The 19,957-nt window shown below is 45.0% G+C and overlaps 1 protein-coding gene across 50 annotated transcripts in view; it reads left to right on the top strand.

Annotated features, from left to right (window-relative positions):
• ABI3BP (ABI family member 3 binding protein) overlaps window positions 1-19,957 on the top strand; it is a 403,542-nt gene that overhangs the window by 191,277 nt on the left and 192,308 nt on the right. For all 50 annotated transcript variants that reach the window (XM_065587762.1, XM_065587956.1, XM_065587764.1 and 47 more), the window contains one exon: window positions 9,272-9,453. In XM_065587762.1, the coding sequence (XP_065443834.1) occupies window positions 9,272-9,453 (182 nt within the window). The remainder of the gene's footprint in view (window positions 1-9,271; window positions 9,454-19,957) is intronic.

The raw sequence follows: 19,957 nt of genomic DNA, 5'->3' as shown, positions 1-19,957 counted from the left end.
TTTGTAGGGTCAAGCTCTAAGGCTGTGATCTACCTGAAGTGATTGAAAAATTTTGGTCACTGCCTTAAAACTGTGGGGATGTATGTAGACAATAGTATTAATTTAATGTCTTAAATGCAAAAAAACTGCTAATGCAGTTTTATGGTTACACAAAGTCAGGAAGTGCTAATGTTATGGTTCCACCAGCAGTGTTAGCTCAGCCACATGTCACATTCCCTATTTTTATGGTACACAAGAGGGCACTCTGTGGAGTAGAAGGAGAGGTGAAAGGTGTCTTCCTCTCCCTTCCTTTTGTGCTCCCTATTCAAGTGCTAAGCACAACTAGTCTTTCTACACAGGACAGTGCAAGGCCCAGCTCCTGCCTAGTGCCCCTGGGGTAGGCTTACCATTCGTCTGGATTCCCCTGGACATGTCCGGCTTTTTGAGCTAAAAATAGCATCCGGGGGGAATTTGTAAATGTCTGGACTTCCCCCCATGCAGAGCGCGCGCGGCTAACAGGGCAACCGGCCAGATGGTGCCACTTGCATGGGGCTCCGACAGCCAGACAGAGCCCCTCCTCCCCCCTGCAGCAGAGATCACTCCCTCCCTCCCTGCCTTCGCAGATCGTCTCCGGCAGTCTGGAGCTCCTCCCCCGCTCCTCCTGCCCAGCGTGCTGGGACAAGAGGCTCAGGCCCTTCCTGAGCAAGCTCACAGAGACATTAGGCGAAGGCCAACAACAAGGGGGCCAGGGGGTCGGAGAAGAGACAGGGAGGTTCTGGAGGGGGCAGTCAAGAGACGGGGGGTTGGGAGTTCGGGGGGGGCTTTCTGAGGGTGGGGGTGTGGATAAGCTTTTGGGCAGTCAGGGTACAGGTAGGGGGTAGAGTCCTAGGGGGCATTTGGGGGGGGGTCTTAGGAGGGGGCAGTTAGGGGACAAGGAACAGGGAGGCTTAGGTAGGGGGTGGAGTCCTGGGGGGCAGTTAGGGGCAGGGGTCCTAGGAGGGGGCAGTCAGGGGACAAGGAGAGGGGGGAGGGTTGGGGGTTCTTAGGGGGGAAGTGGGAGGGGCAGGGGCGGGGCCAGGGCAGGATGGGGCGGGGCCAGGACAGGGGCGGGGCTCCTCCCGTCCTCTCTTTTGCTTGCTGAAATATGGTAACCCTACCCTGGGGATACAAGCCATCGTCAAGATTTCAGGGTGTACATTGGCTGTGGTAGAGCTGGCTGTTCAAGGAGGGGGAGCACGTTGTGTGAGCAATATATTTACTCTCCCTGGAGGTCCGTGAAAGAGTCTATACTGTGGTGCAACGCTTCCTGAACATCCCCCAGCATGTCAGATCAGCTATGCACCATGCCCAACACAGACCTGTCCCCAACAGACACAGTTGGATCTTTGATCAGAAAAATAGGAATAGAAAGTATTATATGCACTAAGGCTGAATAAAACACTCTGAGAAATTTGCATTTCCTAAATTTTTGTTTGTGCTATTAACTATCTTAATATTGCATCTGCGAGAGATTGTTTTCCTCTCATTTAATTTCCTCCTGTAGATATTTAAAGAAGGGTAGTGGTGGGCGGGGGAGGGGGCAGGAATGAAAAAGATCCAGAGCATTTTGTTGCCTCATGGAGCATAATGGTTCTGACAGCATTACCAGCGGGGCTTATAAAACTCCTTAAATCCAAATAGCTAGCGGAACACATCCAGCTGTGAATATCTAACAGTGTTTTTAAGTGCACAGCTAACAACTTAATTTTCTAATTTTATACTGAAGATACTCAGTCCATTGTCGTATTTTCATACTCAGCAGAGTTCCTCAGTAGAGACTATTAACACACAGAGTTTGAAGTTTCAATGTTCAGCTACTTTTATGTTGTTGCTTTGGGGGAAAATATGTTGAGCATTTGTTTAAGCAGAGGGAAATGTGCTTGTTGCAGTACTCACACTATAAACAATTGAAGTAATTTTGCTAAAAATTTTAGCCAAAAAGGTGAATGTTTTAGAATATTATGGCCATGTGAAAATAGGGAGTTACACTGGGAACTGCTTTGATAATTTTTGTCTCTTATATATAGACCATGTGGCTCTAACTCTGTCAGAGAAAACGGACTACTGTAACAGATGGACTATACGGGGGAAACAGTGAACAGACTATATGCATACCCTTGTCAGATAAAAGTAGAGTAAAATAATTTCTCTAATCTCTTTGTTATATAAATTGTAGGTATTGCATGTAATAACAGCTAGTTTAAGAGAAATCAGGCATAAATGTGATATAATTCAGTGGTGTGTTTTCAAAATGTGACTAAGTTTCTTTGAACAGAAATTTAATGGCACTGAAATGACCTCCATTTGTTTAATATTACACTAATTTATGGCCCAGACCTGAAGAAGAGGTCAGTGTAAGTTCAAAAGCTTGTTTCTCTCACCAACAGAAGTTGGTGCAATAAATTACCTGACCCATCTTGTCGCTCTAACTGGGCTCATGGCAGTGAACTCATTGACTATTGGTGCATTGGAAAGACATTGCCTTTCTGGCTGAATTGAAATGGTTTGTATGCATGTCTCAGAAAGTAGGACCTACTCCAGCTTCCCAAAAAAGTTGCAAAGCTAGGGTTACCATACCTAATAAATAAAAAAAGAGGACCCTCCACGGGGTCCTGGCCCCGCCCATTCCCCACCCCCAACCCCGCCCCAACTCCACCCCTTCCCCGCCCTAACTTCACCCCCTCCTCCCTCCCACTCCCAGCCACGCGGAAAGGGCTGCCCGAGCGCTACCGGCTTCACGGTTTGCCGAGCAGCCCCCAGACCCTGCGCCCCCGGCCGGCGCTTCCCCAGCGCAGCTGGAGCCCGGGAGGGGAAGCACCCAGCCGGGGGCGCAGGGTCTGGAGGCTGCCAGGCAAAGCGTGAAGCCGGTAGCGCTTGGGCTTTGGGCAGCCCCCTTGTCTCCGGACCCTGCGGCCCCAGCCGGGCACTTCCCCTCCCGGGCTCGGCGGCGCAGGGTCCGGAGGCAAGGGGGCTGCCTGAAGCCCATAGCGCTCAGGCAGCTCGGCTCTTAAACAGAGCCGAAGAGTCAGGGGAGGAGCAGAGCCGCCATTTTCCCGGACATGTTCGGCTTTTTGGCAATTCCTCCCGGATGGGGGTTTGAGTGCCGAAAAGCCGGACATGTCCGGGAAAAAGAGGGCGTATGGTAACCCTATGCAAAGCTTGTATTGGCAGAGGCAAAAGTGGGTCTCTAGATAAAAGGAACATATTTCAGACCACTTGGATGTATAGCATGCGCTCTTTTGAAATGCTCGCTACTCACAGTCATTTTATGTATTAGGTATATAAAGACTGGGACTAAGCTAAGTATTTCATAATAGAGGCCTCAGTCTCCAGTGCTTTGCATCTTGTGGAGTCATTCACATTCTGTGTTCATTGAGTAATAAAGAACTGTAAAATGCCTTTTAATCACAATGGAAATGTTTTACACTCTCTTTTCACAGGTGTAAATGACTCCACAGTTTGCAAGGCACAGCTGATATCACCCTGCTGATGGGAATTTCAAGAATGAGCACTTCCTGGATTTTTAATCACCTATGTATAGGAAGCCCATTTTGAGTAACCTCAGTTATTAAATCAAGATTGGATGTTTTTTCCGAAGATACGTTCTAGTTCAAAAGGAATTATTTTGGGGGAGTTCTATGGCTTGTGTTATACTGGAGGTCGGATTAGATGATCACAGTGATCCTTTTTGGCCTTGACGACTATGTACCTGGCTAACATGCTGCTGCTTGCTCTTAGGCTGTGTGTTTCTTTACCCTGCTCATTTTCCTGGTGAGCTCTGTGCATCATCAAGCTGCGACAATACTTCTCTTCTGCTTACAGCTTCTGTATTTTGGACTGTTGTGGTGGCTGGGCTTTTTAGGTGCCTGGTTTAGTTGTTCTCTCATGGAATGGAATATCTGTGTAGGTGGAGGGTGAAATGCCTCTACCTTGCCCCCTGCCTTCCCAGGGATCTGTTGAAGTACCCTATTTAGGTGCAGCCCGTGACCTGGGAAAATACTGTCTATGAGAGGTTCATTATTATGGGGCATCAGAAGTGCCATAATGGACTCAGGTGGAATACAAAATGAGTGAACCCTGAGATGTTTTAAGCACTGTTGACTGCAACAGAAATGGATTTTCTGGACACAAAATACAGTATTTAATGATAAAATGCAACCTCCAAAAATGAAAAACTTATCCCAGAGTTGTGAATCTAGCAACTGTGGGCAGGCAAATATAGACAGATTTTTAAACAGTAACAAACGTGCTCTGAAATAAACTCCCACCTAGTATGTCTCTTTTTGAAAGCCCTGATTAAGGGGATGGGGGATGTCTTCTTGATGATTACAAATAAAACCAGACTTTGCAACAGTGGTTGAAGTCTTATGTTCATATCTTATAGGTTCAGACAGAGAAGAGTCAAGAATTTGTGACAGCTACAGTAATGTTTTGCTTGAATTATCCATTGCTGATTGCTTTGTATCGGGGACAGCAGTTTGTGTTCTCTTACATACACCCACACCCAAGGGCTGATGTGAGGCTTTACCCTAGGGTGACCAGATGTCCCGATTTTATAGACAGTCCCGATTTTGAGGTCTTTTTCTTATATAGGCTCTATTACCCCCCCACCCCCATCCCGATTTTTCACACTTGCTGTCTGGTCACCCTACTTTACTCTGAGAAATACAGTGGTGTGCCGGTAGTTAAGTTTGCTGCATATACTTAGCTGTTAAATACTGATAACTTCCTACTTTTTTCCTTTTTTCAAAATGATTTACTGATTTGCCTTCTCTCCACCCCAATTCATCTCAGAGTCTTTTATTTTGAAGGGAGGAGGGAATTTCAATAGGGATGTATTTAAAATACAAACCCAAAATTCTTACTATTGGGGATGAGGGGAAGTATGTGTGTGTGTGGGGAGGGGGAATGGCGTGCTGCAAAAGAGTCAGTATTATATTTCTCGATGCATGTATTACCTACTCTTTGGCCCATTGTTCCTCCTTAAGGGATAGGAATAACTTGTGGGGTGTTGGGGCTGTATATAGGGAGCAATGCGTCATCTGTGTGGCTGCACAGGTGTATGTGCATGTGTGTGTGTGTGTGTGTGTGTGTGTGTGCACGCACTCCAAACACACTTTTCTGTGGATACCCCCCCATTTCACCCCCTCATCCTATCAATTCCTCTGGACCCAGTGCTTAATTTGTGCCAGGGCTTACCAGGGCTAAGCCCCAGCACCTCTAGGCTTGGCAGTTTATAGCTCTGGCACCTCTGAGCTTGCTGCATCAGTTATGAATGTAAAAAAAATGGTTTGAGCCCTGGCACCTAATTGCTTGAGCCCCAGCACTTCTTTCGTTACAAATTAAGCATGTGGTTCTGCAGTGTGGTCTCCCCATATCTTTCCAAACAGACAAAATCTGGGTTGTCAACTTCGGTTGGAAATTCCAGTGCAAAACCTGTAGGTTTTCTCTATGCATATGTGTATATCAGTGGCACAAGGAAATTCTTACAAGTCTAATTTTATTGCACACATGACTTTTAATTTTGGCTGCTGCTTTGCCTGATTTTAGCTAAAACAAAAAAAATTGTTGAGGGATGGGTAAAAAAATGAAGGAAAGAAATGAAAATGACAATTAAATCTTTGATACTGGGGCTGCCATCTCTATCCTGTCGGGATAATTTAAGCAGCAAGGGTTCCTGGGTGAAGAGCACAGGACAACAGAGATGGAGAAAAGTGGGAAATTCTTTCCACCATTCTAAGAAAGTTTCTGCTGCTGCAAGGGAGCAGTGATTGTGCCTGGTAGTTCCTTTGAAGCCACCCTATTAATCTGTCTGCTACTCTCTCCAATTCGGATGGCTGATTTCATGAACAGCATGTGAAAAGGAAGCCCCCAGGCCACCAGAACAGCAGATGGCAGTGGTGGCCTTCTTTGTCAACCAATTTCTTAAGTTAAACACTAGGGACTGGTGAGGGACAGTTATTCCAACCCTCTCTGGCAGTGACTCCCCTCCCTTTACTTTTAAACACATTGGACCAAAATACATGTGGGGCAGTCAAGTCAGTGTACCAATTAGTAATCTCTTCCCCTCTGGTGAGTTAACTTGCTGTGTGGTCTGTCTGTACCGTTAAAGGAAGAAAGAATGGTCCAATGGTTGGAATGCTACCATACGATTGGGTTCAATTCCCTGTTCTTCTACTGACTTCCAGTGTGACCTTGGGCAAGTCACTTAGTCTCTCTATGGCCCATCTACAAAATGAGGATAGTAGCACTTCCCTACTTCACAGAGGTGTTGCGAGGATAGGGTGACCAGATGTCCCGATTTTTTAGGGACAGTCCTGATATTTGGGGCTTTTTCTAATATAGGCTCCTATTACACCCCTACGCGCCCCCCACCCCCCCCACCCCGATTTTTCACACTTGCTATCCGGTCACCCCATGCGAGGATAAATGTTAAAGATTGTGAGGTGTTCAGATACTGTGGTGATGGGGATCATATGAGTACCATAGATAGCTACTAGTGTTTTAAATTTTCTGAAGATGAAAATAGCATTGGATCCATAAACTATCGTGGGAGTAAAAGACAGCAAATGAGTTGCAGGGAATAGAAAATAAATATCACTAGGTCTTCCTAAAATTTGAAAATACATAAACAATTATACTTTATCCTTACTGTTTTTCATTCAGGGATTTCAAAATGCTGTGCAAACATAAATTAAATGTCTCAGCCCAATATGAAGTGTTATAGCTAAGGCTACGATTTTAATATGATGGTCACAGAAAGCATGGATTTAAATTAAGTCTGTGAAATCTTGAAAGTGGTTTGGAGACCGAGCCCATCCAGCACTCACCCCACAGCTGCATGTCTCGTCCCGTGAGGCTGGGCCCAGCTCCTCACTGCAGGCACTGTGACCTAGCACCAGTCGGGTTAGGCACGTCCATCCCTCTTCAGGGTGGACGTGAATAATACTGTATCTAGATGAGAGTGCAAGAGGAATTTAGGAGAATTTAAGAATTTGAATTTGATGAGGATCTGGGATTTCCCCTCTTGTCTAACAAAAAGTGTCAAGGTATCTAATAGCAACAAGCAGTCATGATCTTGTTTGTACAACAAATAGGAATACATTTTAGTTGCTAAACTTGTCAGTGAAGTGTATCTAACTCTCACCCCTATCATGAATCCTGCTCACAATTTGCCATCCTGTAGACCAGTGCTTCTCAAAGTCGGGCTGCCGCTTGTTCAGGAAAAGCCCCTGGCAGTCCGGGCCAGTTTGTTTACCTGCCGCGTCCACAGGTTCGGCCAATCGCGGCTCCCACTGGCCGCGGTTCGCTGCTCCAGGCCAACGGGGCCTGCGGGAAGCGGCGCGGGCCAAGGGATGTGCTAGCCGCCCTTCCCGCAGCCCCCATTGGCCTGGAGTGGCGAACCGTGGCCAGTGGGAGCTGTGATCGGCCAAACCTGCGGATGCGGCAGGTAAACAAACCAGCCCGGGCCGCCCGGGGCTTTACCTAAACAAGCGGTGGACTGGCTTTGAGAAGCACTGCTGTAGACAGGAAACTAGCTGGCAGTTTGCAAAGGTTTGCAATATGACATGCCATCAGGAGACCTAAATTCCCAAGCCCATTTAAATCTGTTGAAAAAATATTAAGTGTGCAGGTTAAACGCACAGAAAAAGTCAACCCAGCTCCTTAAAGTTGTGAAAGGAAACTTCACAAAGCTGTGAACTGCAACTTGCCTTTGGGTGTATTTTAGTAATGAAGTAGAACGTTCACTGGGTTCAGCAGCCATCTTTTACAACAATCCTAGCTCCAACCACTCTGCTGTAAAATTGGTACGGGTGGGTTCATGGCTTGGCTATGTTATGTTAGGCCTGTGAAATAAAGTTAACCAGGATATAATTACTTTAGACCTTTGCAGTAGATTAAAGAGTAATTTGTATTGTTTTCCTAAGGCTCCTTTCTTCCTGTGATCTCCCTCCCACCTTTCTTCATACACAATTTATGGATCAAACCTTCTTAATTAAATAAAAAATCAGATCTGTCTTTTTTTTCTCTTTTTTTTACTTTTAGTGATTTCTGAGTGATTCTTTGGCATGTAGGGAAAATATTTTTAATATGTCCTTAAGTTCCTTCTGAAGTCATTTTTCAAGTGAAGAAAAATACCACTGGACAGAATGTATGCCTTTCCTGTTGATGAAAATGTTAGACAGATGAGGAAATTAAACTTATTTATTTATGGTATGTCTAACAAGTTTCAGCAGTACTTCAGTTAAAATGCTGCCAAATATCTTTGCATTCCCCCACCAAACTTGGCAGTAATGTAGTGTGTACATTAAATATGAGAAGCTATGCCAGGCCAGGTGAGTTTTGTTCCACATTTTTGATAGTTTATATTACGGTGACTCATACTCATTAACATCACAGTCACCATTTTTCAGGATGGTGGATTGGGTGGGGGGGAATCTGGCAAATCCTACTGGAATATGTTTTTAATTTCAAAGTTCCTCCTACTTTCCTCCCTGCATACTAAATTTTAGACTGCAGAAGGTAATGCCTCAGTTTCCCCTTTTTTGAAGTGTATGCAAAAATATTGAACTTTACATTAAAGCTCTCTGAGATCCTTGGAAGAAAGATATGTAAGCCTAAAATATTATTTATTTACTATACTTTATCTTTCTTAAAAATATAGGGCCAGATTCTCTGCTGCACTCAGGATCTTCTTGTGGGGGGAGAGGGATTGTGAGGAGTTGCTTGGGCCTCCCTGATTCCAGGGGCCAGTAGTGCACTGGCCCTCGTTCTGGCATACTTTAGAGAGCACCACAGGGGCTGTATAAAGTAAGCCTGCTGGCTATGGCAACAAAGGGGCTTGTCCAAAAGTGGAGAATAGTTACGCACATTAACACTCTAGCTACACTCACTCCTACTCCCAATGCACTCCCTCTGCTGGGAGTTGCAGGGTGGGGAGGGTGTTTACATAGAAAGTGGCTTAGCTGGCTCTACCCCAGTTTGGGAGATACAGTGGCTTTCCCAGCATCTTTGTGCTGCTTTGGTGACTCAAAGGGGCTAGAAAAACAAGAGAACTGGCCTTTTGTATAGAAAATCTTTCCGGATTTTCAAGAAATTTCATACCACTTTCTCTAGAAACCCACAAGGAAAACCTTCTCTGATCCCAAATTATATAGATATATGAAAGAGCGGAAAACATTATTTTAAGAAAATATTCATTTGAATTGGTTTCCTCTTTGTGAAGAATAGTTCTGTCATTTTTGTTGAACAGATTTTATACAGTTCGCTACAGGGAAAAGGATAAAAACAAGAACTGGGGTTTTCAGCTTTGTCCAACTACGGAGACAGTGGTGGAGAATCTGAAGCCCAACACGCCTTATGAATTTGGAGTGAAAGACAACACAGAAGATGGGATTTGGAGCAAGATTTTCAATCATAAAACCATCCTATTTAGTAAGTACTTAGCAGTATTTCCTTGAACTTACAAATATCTAATTTGTCAGCAAACTTTCTTATATTCTTTTTAAGTAATCTATTATAGACCAGTTCGTTGGCATGTTGGGTAGTCGGTCATGTGAATAAATTCCAGCTCTGTCTGTAGCATATTTTATAGGAATCCATAAAACTTGAAATACTGCTTAAAAAGCTGTTACCTACCTAATTGAAACATTTTCCATTCAAATTACAAACAACATAAAAACATGTTGCAAGTCACCATAACTGAAACCGTGATGGGACTGGAGCAATTTTAAGTATTGCCCATGTACGGCTGCACCGTTGGCTGGAGTCAGCCTTGCTCCGTATGCCATTAATGGGAATTTCACTATTTATTTCAGCTGGAGCAGGAGCAGTCTCCTAGTCTGAGTATTTTCGTACTTCTTTATACTTATTGATTTCAAATTGGTAGTAAGTTGGGCAGGGACTGTGTTTTTGTTCTGTGTTTGTACAGTACCCAGTACAATGGGGTCCTGGTCTGTGACGGGGGCTGTTAGGCACTATTGCAGTACAAATAGTAGTAGTAATAATAAAGTTGAATTCTGACTCACAAGTAGTTCTCCCTTCACTGAAACATCCTTTCAGTGCTCTGGTGAAAACTTACTCTGATTTGGCCAAATCAAGAGACTTTGCAAAGTGCACTTATGTATGTGCACTCATGCACTTTCTCTGGATCTCTCAAATGTATCTTTAGTCAGATTTTCATAGAGACAGCAAATTTTCTGATGAAAAAACACCAAGTCAAGAAATTCCCTAGCAGCTCTGTATCACTCTGATCTGGGAGTATTCCCCCAGGGTTAAATCTGCCCCTTTTGAGTCTCCTGTGACTCTGAACCAGTGTAAAAGGACTGTGGAGCATTCTGTGGAATCTGGCCTACTGCTTTCTCTGTAGGATCCCTGCTAAATTCAGTGCATAGGATGGATAGCACTCAGTAAATGGGGGAAGTAGTTCAATATTTCTTTTGATCTCCTTCATTTGATGGGTTGCAATATGACTTACTGCACACCATTCAAACCCTGAACACAGGGTTTTTTTTTTTTTTTTTAAATTTCTTCATGGCTTTTCAATGGCTGTCACCACTGTAATGTTTAAGACTCACAAACATTGGCTAAATTTATCTTTGCAATACCACTGTAAAGTAGGGAGTTGGTGTTATGCCTGTTTTATAGTCAACAACTGTCAAATAGTAATGACTCTCTGTTGACATGGGCAGGATTTGAGCCACAACCTAGGACTCTTATCCCAAATCTTATTTCACTGGACTATGCAAATTCCCAACAAAAAGCACATCTGAGGGAAGTTTTCAAATAGATTTTTCTCTTTATTTGAATAAATCCCAGTTGATGAATAATTGCACAGCTGATTATATGAACATCTGTTGCACAATAGCTTTCATTTTATACTGGAAAAGAAAGCAAGTCAAATTCTGCACACAAAAAAAATATTTTTTTGCAAACATTTGTTTAAATAAACCACAGATTTGCTCTGCAGGCATTTACAGCCCCTTTTAATTCACTTTCCACAAACATTTATATAAGTGAATTTCTGATTCAAGTACTGTTTGTGTAAAGAGAGAGTGTCATGAACACTCCTGGAAATATGTATTCAGTATTTCTGTTTCAACTGGAAACAGGAAGAATAGAAAGCTTATTTATGTAAGATTTTTCAGTCCAATTTTTGGATGAGATTCAGAAAAACATTGGGCTTCAATTTCAAACTGTGGCCAAGTTAAAGCTTGGCATGGCTAAGGACAAGGAGGGGGAACTGCGGGGTGGCTTTCCACCCCCTAAAAGGCCCCCAGATTCTGGATGGGGACCGTACTGACTCAGCATAATTTAAAGCAGCTCCAGAAACTCTTCTAACTTACAGCAGCCTATCACAATCCTTATGGGTCACTGCAGCAGCCTATAGTAGTCCCATCTCTACAGCACTGGCTGTGAGGGGGAGCACGGGAAGGCCTTTCTTCTGTCTCTGCATCACCCTGGGAAACCCCCTATATCAAGGATATTCCCAGATGCCTGCTTCTACTGAATTTCTAAGGATCCCCAAACACTTTGGGATCTTTATTAATGAAAGAAAGGAGCTATGGGACAAATACTGAGAGATGCGTGAGCACCTCGATGCCAGTAGAAGTTCAGCATGATCAGTATCTGTCCCCAGTATCTCTAAAGACTCCACATTATAATGTCTGGAGTGCTGATATTTGCCCACCAATAGTATTTATTTAATTTGCTGTACTGTACATAGCACATATCTGAATGATGTTTGGGCAGCTTCCTTTTATAGCCACTGACCATTCCCTGTATGCAGGGAGAGACGGATGTTTGTACTTGGTTTCAGAGACCGATTTGGGGCTGATTTGGGGGATTTTTTTATCAAAAGTTGTATTTGATTTAAGTTTTAGGGAAAGAAATCCTAACGTATACTCCATGGACTCCACTGTAGCAGCTAATCGTTGGGGAGTTGTCATTGCTGTTGCTCTCTGCAGTCTAGAACCCCATAATAGCAAGAAACCCGAGTCATTTAGGAGCCTGTTCAGTGATGTGCTGAGTTAACTACTATCAAAACAAAACTCTGGGGACTAGATACCCTTTGGGGGCACAGAAAAGTTAACTAGCCAAATCCAGTTTTCAATTCATAGTTGATGGTGGAAAAGGAATTGCAAGTGACCAATAGTTTTTTAAGTAAAGTTTATTAAAAACGATGACCATAGGTTATTTTTGTCAATACATTTGAAATCATGACTCAAATTACCATCAAGCAGTTTAAATAGTTAATGATCCAAAGTAAATTGAGTGAACATTTAATACATGTGAGATGATGTTTTTGGAAGAAGAAAGTTCTAATAAAAATACATTGCTTTGGAGATTATTAATAGCATAGTATATTAGAAAAGACCTAGTAAAATGCAGTCCAAGGAAGAAAATGGGAACAAAAGAAGAAAGTAAACCACATAAAAATACCACTCATTCTGTTCACATACAGTGAGGTTTCCTGTACACTTAAACAAAACAAACAAAGATCTAAATGTTTCATTTAACTATCAAAAACGGTAGGAGTTATTGTGGATCTAGTTTCCTACAGAAAATATCTGGAATTTGAAATCCCATGTTGCTTGGGGGTGGAGGGACAAAAAACAAATACTGTGCATATAATGTCCAACAGAAGTACAATCTCAGCAGAAACATTTGGACCATGAGACTGGTTATGGAGTTATTAATGAAAATGGGGCATGTGGCACCTGGGAACACAATCTCAATAAATATAAAAATTGCATGTACATTTTTTTAATTCCTGGAGATGACACATTTTATGAGGCACTGACTAAACATTTTGGTTCTTTTTCAGGTCTTTTGTGACTAGATATCTCAGTGACCCTCTGTACTAGAATGTACATTATTTTTATATGTATTACAGTAACCCCTTGAGACTCCAGTTGAGATTGGGTCACCATTGTTCTAGATGCTATACAAACACAGAATGTCCCTGTCACAAATGCCTGGCATTCTAAATAGAAAAACCTGAGTAAAAGTTGTAGGGGAAACAGAGGCATAGAAGTAGGAAGTGGTGGAGCTGAGACTAGAAACCAGGTCTTCTGACTCCTGGTCAAGTGCCCTATACGCTAGACCATGCTGCCTGCAAATTTGAAGAGCTTGATATCAGTGGGAGTTGAGTGCTCAGCACTATTTAGGAGGCCCACGCATCTTGGAGGATCAGCCCCTGGCGGGTGAGGGGAACCTCTAGTCGGTGAATTGGTCAGTTTGTGCAGAAATTTCAAGTGCTAATTTCAAATCAGTTTAGTAATTAGCATAAGTGTACTTGAGTAGTGTCCCTCTGGGTGCTCCACTTCAGGTGCCTTTGATCAGAGATTTTCAGTAGCCATGCCTGTTTGTCCCACACATGCACTCTACACATTCTTGTGCCCCATAGGATGCATAGAGCAGTGTGGGGAAAATGCTTTCAGTTCCTTCGCAACTGCTTTCAGCCTGAGAGAGCGCGTCAAGTGTGCTTGCTTCATTTAGTTGAATGTAGGTTTTTTCCTTAGTTTTTCTTAGCTTAGTTTAGTTGTAGTATTTAATTTGGGGGATTGTTGTTAGTTTTCCCCCCTTTTTCTTTTCCTTCTTAAGGGGTTATTCTGGACCTTGACTCTTTTTGGGTATGCCAGTATCCCCAGGCTTTAAGTACTTTTTTTCAACCAGTGATGAACACTGTCGGTGCCTCCATTGCTTGGGAGACACCCGTATACCAGCCAACGGTAAGATCTGCTCTTCCTTCAAGAGCAGATTTCATAAAAACAGGGAAATAAAATGTAAATTGTTAATGATGGAGCTCTGAGAGCTCCCCTGTACATCGGCTTGTGAGCACACTTAGTGCCCTGTCTGCCTCAGGATCCTGGTCACCAAGAGCCTCAAAAGATACAGCTGCAGGTACCCTGGGTCTCAGTCACTGGAAAACCTTGACGGATACAGTGGTACTGAGAGCCCTGTACAGTAAGACTGTGCATACCACAAGAGGAGCAAGATTGTTAGATCTCCTACTAAAATGTCTTGGTCACCAATTGAAGCGAGGTTCCAGTGGGAAGACTGTTGAGGCTCTGAGTGATTATCGGTGAGATTGTCCAATACCGTGAGATTGTCCAAGGCTCTCTCTAAAAATCACTCTTCCACTAAGCTGGTTTTGGTATTCAAGACTTCATCAGCATCGGGTGGTCATGTCCATTCTAGAAGACATTCCATGTCAAAGAATTCTGCACCATCAGACTCTTCAGTGGCTTCATTAGCTATAGCTGTATCCCACACCACTACATTGGTACCGACTGAGTCAGAGTATGGACATTTGAAGAGTTCGGTGTCTGCAACACTACTGCATTCTAGACAGATCCCTACTTTGTTTCCCACATCAGTCTCTATAGGATTTTTCTCTGCTCCCACTCACGTACCATGAGTACTGCAGGAGTTCAGATATTCAAGGGATCTTTTTGTGTCAGATGAGCTGGAGTCTCCATTACTTATCAGTACCATACAATTATCCATACTGAAATCTTCTGGGTCACTGACTCCACAATTTTCATCTAGACTTCCTGCTTCACTGACATAGACCATCCAGGGTGAACAGTTATAACCTCCTTTGGAATATGTTGAGGTTGATTCTTCTGACTCACAAAGTTCAGTTTAGGGATCTCCCGTTACTCTGAGATATTACTCTTGTACTGAGATATTGATTGCTGGGAACAGATGATCTCAACCCCCATTTAGTTGGTATGACCAATGGTGAATGCCTCCTCCTGTGTCCTATGGGCCCCCACAGTGGCCTTATTGGGATCCCTGGGCCCTATATTACCAACAGTCCTTAAGGGTACTGAATCCCTCTTGGAGGGAGCACAGACACATCGATTCTCCTAATCCTTCACTACCACCTCAGCAACATGAGCCATTAGAGGAGACCTTTGAGGAACAGGAGGCAAGAGCTGACAACGAGGTAACACCTCTCACAAACATCTCTTCATCATCACCAGATGAGGCTGTACAGCCTCCACCACCTTCAGTGGCAGATGATTTTAGACAATTTCAGGAGCTGATGAAGTGTGTCGCTGATGCATTTCAGATTCGTCTAGAGGAGGTCTGGGATTTTCATCATAAGCTCCTGGACATTTTATATACAGTAACTCCTCATTTAACGTTGTAGTTATGTTCCTGAAAAATGCAACTTTAAGTGAAACTATGTTAAACGAATCCAATTTTCCCATAAGATTTAATGTAAATGCAGGGGGTTAGGTTCCAAGGAAAATTTTTTGGGGCAGACAAAAGGCGTTATATACTGTACAGTACTGTACTGTACTGTGGTGGGGAGGTGCCCCTGGCTTACCCCTGGGGCTCAGGGCTGGGGGTGCAGGGTCTGGGAGGGAGTTAGGGTGCGGGAGGGTGCTCAGGGCTGGGGCAGGCAGGAGGTGCAGAGCACTTACCTGGGGCAACCCCTGTTTGGTGCAGGGGGTGTGCAAGTGGCTCTGCACAGCGCGGCACCGCCCCCACGGCTGCAATTCTGGGAACCGCAATTTTGGGAGCTGCCTTCTCCCCCCACCCCCGGCAGGTAGGGCCACCCAAAACGCAGGGACTTTAGGGGCTGCAGGGCCCTGGGCTAAGGGGGCCTGCAGCTCTAAAGCCCCTTTCGGAATGCGGCCCTGTGAGCATGGGCCAGAGGACTCAGGAGGAACGGGCAGCCGCGCAGCCAGCAGCCGGAGAGAAGCAGCGCTTTCCCCTTCAAAGCTGCTTCTCTCTGGCCGCTGGCTGTGCAGCTGCCTCTGCTCCTCCTGAGTCCTCTGGCCTTTGCTCACAGGGCCGCATTCCGAAAGGGGCTTTAGAGCTTTAGAGCCCCTTTACCTAATCCCAGCCATCCGTTTCTTCCAAACGCTAGTTTTGATGGTTTGATCACCTACTCTACAGGAATCTACGGCTGCACTATCCTGATCTCCTCCCCCCACTTTCGATACTGTCTTTCCCATTTCCAACGTGCATGGGAGAGAATAACATCTGACAAATGGGGTTTTGAAGGTCATAACATCCATAACATCCCTTCCCTACTTCCTATCCCCTTTTTCGAGGACCCATCTTGTGATCGGTTGCTGAGACAGGAAGTCACCTCTCATCTATGCTGAGGGGCCATATAACCAGTTCTAGTCCAGCACAGGGGAAAGGATTTCTATTCCAAATACTTTGTGGTCCTCAATAAGAATTGGGGATGGAAACCAATATTAGATCTCAGGTCTCTAAACAACTACGTGAAATCACAGAAATTCAGGATGGTGACAGTTGCATGTATAATTCCTTCCTTAGATACTGAAAATTTGTTTTCAACTCTCAACCTTTAGGGCATGTATTTTCATGTCTCAGTTCACCTTTCTGACAACAGATTTCTTCGTTTTACATTCAGCCATGATCACAGTACCATGTGCTCCCATTCAACTTCTCCTCTGCCCAAAGGGTATTCTTAAAAGTTATAGTGGTCATAGCTGCCCACTTGCATTGACTGGGGATTATTGTCTTCCCTTACCTCAATGTTTGGTTACTCAGGACCAACCTTACCAAGATGTTTTATTGTCCACAACAAGGTCTCTGTCTGACAGTTTAGACCTTTGACTCCATCTTGAAAAGTCCACTTTGACCTCAGGACAATAGATAGATTTCATAGGAGCTTTTCTTAATGCCGCAATAGCCAGGGCTTACTTACCTATGGATAGATTTGCGAACCTAAAAAAACAGATTTCAATAGTTCAGGCAAGTCCTCAAATCTTGGTGAGAAATGGTCTCCAACTATTAGGACGTACATCATCTTGTACCTTTGTAACTCAATGTGCCAGGTTACATCTTGAGTGCTTCTAGGGATGTCTCAGGACACTTTATATACTGAACACGCGGTCTAGACAAGCAGTTGTCTGTTCTCTGTCAGGTTCTGGATTATTGGTGGAAGGACCCCTCCAAAGTCTGTGAGGGAGTCCCTTTCATTCAACCTCCTCCTACAATTGTTATAACATCAGATGCATCCCTCTTTGTATGGGGAACACATCTAGGGTCACACACCATCTAAGGCAAATGTCTTCCCAAGAGCATCTTCTTCATATCAACTTTCTAGAATTGAGTGCAGTCAGGAATGCTTGCACTCATTTCCTTCCACTGATCAGAGCCAAATCTGTCACGGTCATGACCTTGACGACACACAATCTACATTAATTGTCAAGGCAAAGCGCACTCTCCCTTGCTTGTGCCGAAACATTAAAACTCTGGAATTGGAGCAGAGCCAACCAAATAGTCTTCTTACCTCCTGGGTAAACCGAACACCACAGACGATGACGTCAGTGGGCACTTCTCCCAGAATTACGAATGGGAATTGGCCCCACAACTCTTAAACAGCATATTTCTAACCTGGGGATGTTCCAGAAATGGATCTCTTTGCCATGCTATCAACAAAAAGGTGAAAAATATTGTTTAAAAAGAGGGGAATTCTAGCCTCAATTACTAGGAGAGGCCTTCCTTATTTCATGGGTCAAGGGCCTTTTTTATGCATACCCACCAACTGAACAAAATCAAGCAGGACAAGGACAAGGTCATTTTATTTGCACTGGCTTGGTTGAAACAGATTTGGTATCCTAACCAGATTCAGATCATTTTCCATCCACCACTGATACTTCTGATGAGTTGCTACCTGTTGCCCTCGATGCCGGTCAGACACTTCATCTCAAACTGGAACTTCTGTGATTCCAGGTGGTTCTTAGATGGTTCTCGGGAATAGAGATTTCCTGTTCAACAAGTATTGTTCTATAGCAGGAAAGCATCTACACAAAGTACTTATCTTCAGAAAGGGAAGAGATTTCACCACTGGTGTACCTGTCAACAAGTTTCTCCAGTTCTCTCTCCTGTCTCCACTGTCCTAGACTACTTGATGGAATTTAAAAGATCAGGTCTTGTTATGAATTCCTTCAAGTTTCCTTTGGCTGCTACAGCAGCCTTTCACTCATCTATGGAAGGTTTTTCAATTTTGTTCACCCCAAAATGTCAAGGTTCCTCAAAGGACAGATGAATCTTTTCCCATAGGGAACCTGCCCCTATATGGTTCTTGAACTTCATCCTTAATTGCCTTCAGCTACATGTTTGTTGCTTCACGTATCCATGAAAATAGCTTTCTTGATAGCCATCACTTTTTCCCAAAGGGTAGGAGAACTGGGGATTTTAATGGCAGATCACCTCCTTTGATGTTTTTCAAGGAAAAAGTCTTGTTATGACCACATCCTAAATTTCAACCTTAAGTGTCTTCTGAATTTCATATTAATCAAACTAGTCATCTTCCATTTTTTCCCCCCTGAAACCACATCAGACTAGGCAGGAAGCGATCTTCGATGCCTTCAGTGTCAGAAGGGCATTAATCTTCTATTTGGACACAACCAAACGATTCAGCAAGTCTCCCCAACTGTTTGTTTCAATTGCAGACAGATCCAAAGGATCCACAATCTCTCCCGAAAGATTCTTGGGGTGGATCTCTAGTATTGGGGTGTATTATCTAGTGTTACGAGTCTGTCAACATTCAACCTCCCTGTACAGTTAGACCATTCTGCAAGATGTCAGTCTATTTCTATGACATTACTCAAGGATGTCCAAGTCTCTGAAATTTGCAGAGCTCTCCTTCCTCTCTGCTACTGAGCATAGGTGCTAATTCCATGGGTGCTCAGAGGCTCAAAAACCCATAGAGAAAAAATAGGGGGTGCTTAGCACCCATGGGGCTGGCCGGGGCTGCTTGCTCTGGCAGCCCTGGGGCTGGCCACCAATCAGCTATTCAGCAGCTGGCCCTGCACCCCCATTCACTGTTAAGCAAGGCTGCCCCACCACTCGTTCCTCTCTGCCACCTCCCCCGTCACTGCCCTTAAGGCAGGAGGGGGCAGAAAGGAATGAGCAGCAGGTGGGAGGCGCTCAGGGAAGGGAGTGTCAGGGATGGGTAGGGTTACCATTCGTCCGGATTTACCCGGACATGTCCTCCTTTTTGTACTAAAAATAGCGTCCGGGGGGAATTTGTAAAGCACTCACAATGTCCGGGATTTCCCCCTCAGGCAGAGCAGACCGAGCGGCTGGGAGGGCTGCAGGAAAGTCCCGGGCTGGACTCCGGAGCAGCTGTAGAGGAGCCGGATCCGCCCTGCATTCTGAGCAAGTGTATCAGCACAAAGTGCAGCCCTCCCCTTTTGCAACTGGGAGCGGTTTCTGCCATGCAGCGTAGCAAAACGGGAGCGAGAGCACTTTGTGCTGATACAAGGGCAGCTCTCCCCTGCAGCCCGGTCCGGCAGCACTGTGCAGGGCCAGGGACCGGGTTTTGTTGTGCAGGGCCAGGGACCCGGTTTTGTTGTGCTGGGGAGCTCAGCCACGTGTCCGGCTCGCACAGAGCCCAACACCCTGTTCTGAGCAGCAGGGTAAGGGGGCCAGGGGGCAGGAAGGTTCTGGAGGTGGCAGTCAAGAAACGGGGGGGGGGCTTTTTGGGGGGAGTGGAGAAAGTTTTGGGCAGTCAGGGTACAGGTAGGGGGTAGGGTCCTGGGGGGCAGTTGGGGGGGTCTTAGGAGGGGGCAGTTAGGGGACAAGGAACAGGGAATCTTAGGTAGGGGGTGGGGTTCTGGAGGGCAGTTAGGAGCAGGGGTCCCAGGAGGGGGCAGTCAGGGGACAAGGAGCGGGGGGGTGGGGGGCTGAGAGTTCTGGGGGGGAGCTGTCAGGGGGCAGGAGTGGGGAGAGGGATCGGAGCAGTCAGGGGACAGGGAGCAGAGGGGTTTAGATGGGTTGGGAGTTCTGGGGGGGGCTGTCAGGGGGCAGGAGCGCGGAGAGGGATCGGAGCAGTCAGGGGACAGGGAGCAGAGGGGTTTAGATGGGTTGGGAGTTCTGGGTGGGGCTGTCAGGGGGCAGGAGTGGGGAGAGGGATCGGAGCAGTCAGGGGACA

Source organism: Chrysemys picta, chromosome 1, assembly GCF_011386835.1.
Source record: "Chrysemys picta bellii isolate R12L10 chromosome 1, ASM1138683v2, whole genome shotgun sequence".
NCBI classification, from domain to species: domain Eukaryota; kingdom Metazoa; phylum Chordata; order Testudines; family Emydidae; genus Chrysemys; species Chrysemys picta.
The sequence above is the reverse complement of the archived record's forward strand: the minus strand, read 5'-3'. Positions and strand labels throughout refer to the sequence as shown.